Consider the following 3,869-nt stretch of genomic DNA (forward strand, 5'->3'; position numbering starts at 1 on the left):
CCAAAAAAAAAAAAAAAACCCCAAACCAAAAACCCTAAAAAGAAAAGAAATCAAACCAATGGGTGTAAAAATCAGAATTATGGAAATGTTCCCATCAGGAATCCATGAAGGTGGAAGGTCAAATTATGATTGTGTAGATCTAATATACATTATGAAAATTTCAAGGCTAGAGATAGATAGACAGACAGCTTTAATTTATCTTTATTATAGTGATATTTCCCTGGGTATCTTAATGACAATGTCTTAATGACAAGGGTGGAAACATAATTTCTAATGAGTACTTGGAAAGAAACCTGACTAGCACTTGCATATACATGTATACTGTTTACAAGTCTGCAAAGTCACGTGCGTGTCATTAAAACCATACCAAAATTAATTTCTGAACCTATGAAATCTACAGAACATCATAGGTGTCTCAACACACCAAACAAATGTATTGCCGTGTTCTTAAAAATCAGAGATTTATCCAACACAGAAACAGAGGGGTTAAAAAACAGAAAAAAAAAAACCTTGAAATTTTTACATAGAAAACTGTTCCAGCATTCAAACAAGAAAGCCGGCCACAGCAGGGTTAAGCACACCTGGCATTTACTCACTTTAAACCTCCATTTCCATGTGAATCAAGTGATATTTGGTTACAAATAATCATCTCCCAAATTTTAGTCATGTGGCAACTACAAAAGTAGCCCTTCTCCATCACCTGCGAATATCGCTGTTTCAGAGAGAGTTCTTAAATCTCATGTATCATTGAATGTTATTTTTTTTACCTGTGAAACTGCTCAAAAAGATTTTGGGGCAAAAAAGTGAACCACGTGTATTTTGTGGTCTGTATCCTGTTTCCAGAATAAAACGTAGAAGCTCTTTTCCAGTCTTTCCACTGTCTTCCATTTTCAGGAAACACAATCCTCCACTTGTTTAAGTTGAGTTGTGGTTTGCCTCTGGCAGAAAACAGCAGTGGTGCCCGTTCTGGTAGAGTCTGGGAGGGACTTTCAGCTCCTAGCCGCCGCCAACGGTACAAAGCCGAGTCCACAGACAAAGCCATTCACAGCAGGGGAGTCAGGCTAAAAGACAAATGTATGACAAGGACTGAAAACCAATTCCATTCTGGTAGAAAATTCACTTCATTTCTTGCTAGCAGAGGTGTAAAGCACCAAACAATTCTCCTGTTCAGTGCATTGCGTGTTCAGGCGTTGGAGACTCGTCTTTGAACTTGTTCACACAGCCACAACTGCAATTGCGATCCAGCGTGCAGGACGCTCCGGCTCCAGCACTGCGGCTGTATGTGCTGTTATGCTCAATCTAAACTCAGTAAAATCTCAATCCAACAGCAGGACCTTGGGGACTGGAAGCTGACGTACAACAATGAAGCACTAGATGTGAAAAACAAAGAAAAAAGGTACTAGCTTTCTGCAGCTTCAGGGCTCCAATAAAGAGAACACGTGCACTGAACCCACCTCGCTGATATTGTGGGAAATATGGAGAAAACAGCGGGCTTTCAAGCAGCTCATGTTTGCTGGTTAAAGGCTGGACACATTCGCCACCTTGTTCTGAGCAGTGTGCTCTCCAGATTGTTTTGGCTACATCATCAGTTAAGATCTGAAGAGTGTATGGAAGAGTGATGGTCTTGAGTGGCTCAGATACACGCTGTACTGAGTATGTCCTTAGCCACACAGTATTAATATACACACACACACAAGCTGCACATAACAGAGCTACCTATGAGTTACACATAACAGAGCTACCTATGAGTTACACATAACAGAGCTACCTATGAGTTACACATAACCTACCAGAGCACCAAATATCAGAGATAGGTCAAGATAGGTTGAAATTCCTCAGAAATCACAAATGAAAAAAAGCAAGTTTCAACCATATTAGTAAAACCAAAAGCAGACAAGATTAGTTAAGGCAGCTTTACACATAAATAGTAGCACATCTTCCACAGCTTCTCCTGGGAAACTTTTTCTGCAGCTTCACAAATCACAGCTGGACAAGTCTGTTTGACATTCAAGACAGGGTCTCTCCTCACCCCATGTTTAACTATTTTCTTAGTTTATAAACCAATGAAAGAATATCTTAGTTTTATTCACTCTGGAAATCAACTCCCTCCTTACGACCTTCTGTGAAAGGCAGTGGTCATGACAGTGCCATATCCAAGAAAAGAGAGGCTAGTTGGTGCCACCATGTAATTAACTGTGTTGCAGGAGATGCAGATGCTTCATAACATAAACCATGCAAAACTAGGCGACTGTGATGTGGGGGGTACATTATGTAGCTGGGTGCACAATCAAAGCAGCAAGCTAGTGGCTTTCTTGACATAGGAATTTCAATGCTGACAATGAAAAGAGAGCAGAAGCAAATATAATATCTATTATTTTGGATCAGTAAGAATAAAAAAGAGTCTAAACTTGCCATCAATGTTAGGAAATGACTTAGCAGGAAAGAATAAAGAACTCAAAGATATGTCCTTCTGTAAAATGACAATTTTCCATAATTCATCCAACTACTTACAAGAATGTTCCAACTTACTGGCGCTTTGATGTGTTATGCCAGTTACTTTCTCTATGGTAGGAAACACATTAAAAATACTACATTCCTCTGGCAATATATCCAGTGTGTCTCTTTCTAAAAGAATTTAATAAAATCCCTTTTCTTCAATTCTAGATTATTTTACATGTGCACACCCATTTGATTGATGGTTTTTACAGAGATATCAGTGAAAGAACCTGTGAAGTGTGGATTTTGTCAACATACGTTTACTGAAGTGACTGGTTTTCTTCCGTCTAGCTAGTGAAGCTGCAGTACCACAATACGTATCCTGAAAGGGAAAGATCAAGGTGATGCAGACATTTCCAACAACATTATGTTTGGGATTTTCCATCTATTCCACTTCAGCTTGGAGGCTGCAAGTGCTAATTCCGGTGCTGGCACATTAGAGCTGTTTACTGTTTTGTCTAAGCTCCCCTTTGTCAGCTACTTCACAGACACTTGCCTTTAAAAGCAATCAGCAAGTTCCAGTGGTCTGCGTTATTTCTGACTGAAATTTTGAGTCTTTCTGTAGGATGAGGTCAGAGATGCCGGAGAAGCATCAGTCATGGCTGCAGAAAGTTGCATTATGCTTCGTTACCCTGTAACTGCTCAAGGTGCAACATGATGAGAAATACAGGAAAGCACATGGCTGTGCTTCATCTCAACACGTATCAGACACGGAAACTAGGGGACAAAACCAATCACTATATGTCCTTAAAACCATGAAACATAGTAAGTGGAGGGGAGCCTGGAGAAATTATTCAGGTAAGCCACGTAGAGGAATATCCCTGACAATTTGCCTCTATTTCTATATCATCACGGCAGCATAAGCTTTTAGTGTCTCATCATCCAGTCTTTTGTGAAGCTGCAGTCAATTAATGCTATTACCATCACTCCCATGGTGTCCTCCTCAACAGCCTAAAAAACCTCAATACCAAGAAACTATTTTCCCTCTTTCTTTCTATTCCATTATTGATGGATGTTGTGTGGGCAGCTCTCAACCGGGAAGAAGCATTTTTTCCATCTGTAATTCCCATATGGTTTTCCAGAGAGATGATGTTGGGCAATCTAGCCTAGAAAGAGTCCTCTCCTTCCTTCTGTACATGTACAGACTTATGATCATTATATGAAATTATCATGAATCATTACGTATTTTATTCTTCCTTTTAGGAAAGGCACTCATTCCCACTTCCCTTTAGTCACTCTTCTCTGACCTTCCAGTGGAGCTACTGTGGTCTCAAGAGACAGTCAAAAAGCAAAAACCTCTCTAGATAACTCAATTCCTAAACTTCTGCATTTGGGAAAAGCAAGACAAGCAATATGCATGTGATTAATCCATT

General features: G+C 39.8%; 1 protein-coding gene across 1 annotated transcript in view; it reads right to left on the minus strand.

Annotated features, from left to right (window-relative positions):
- The window catches only part of ATP10B (ATPase, class V, type 10B), a 49,859-nt gene extending 48,817 nt beyond the window's left edge, over positions 1–1,042 (minus strand). Inside the window, exon 1 of the mRNA XM_010142413.1 lies at positions 768–1,042. Coding sequence (XP_010140715.1) covers positions 768–1,042 — 275 coding nt within the window. The remainder of the gene's footprint in view (positions 1–767) is intronic.
- Between the last annotated feature and the right edge of the window lie 2,827 nt (positions 1,043–3,869).

This window comes from Buceros rhinoceros, unplaced genomic scaffold, assembly GCF_000710305.1.
Source record: "Buceros rhinoceros silvestris isolate BGI_N320 unplaced genomic scaffold, ASM71030v1 scaffold16228, whole genome shotgun sequence".
Classification (NCBI taxonomy): Eukaryota; Metazoa; Chordata; class Aves; order Bucerotiformes; family Bucerotidae; genus Buceros; species Buceros rhinoceros.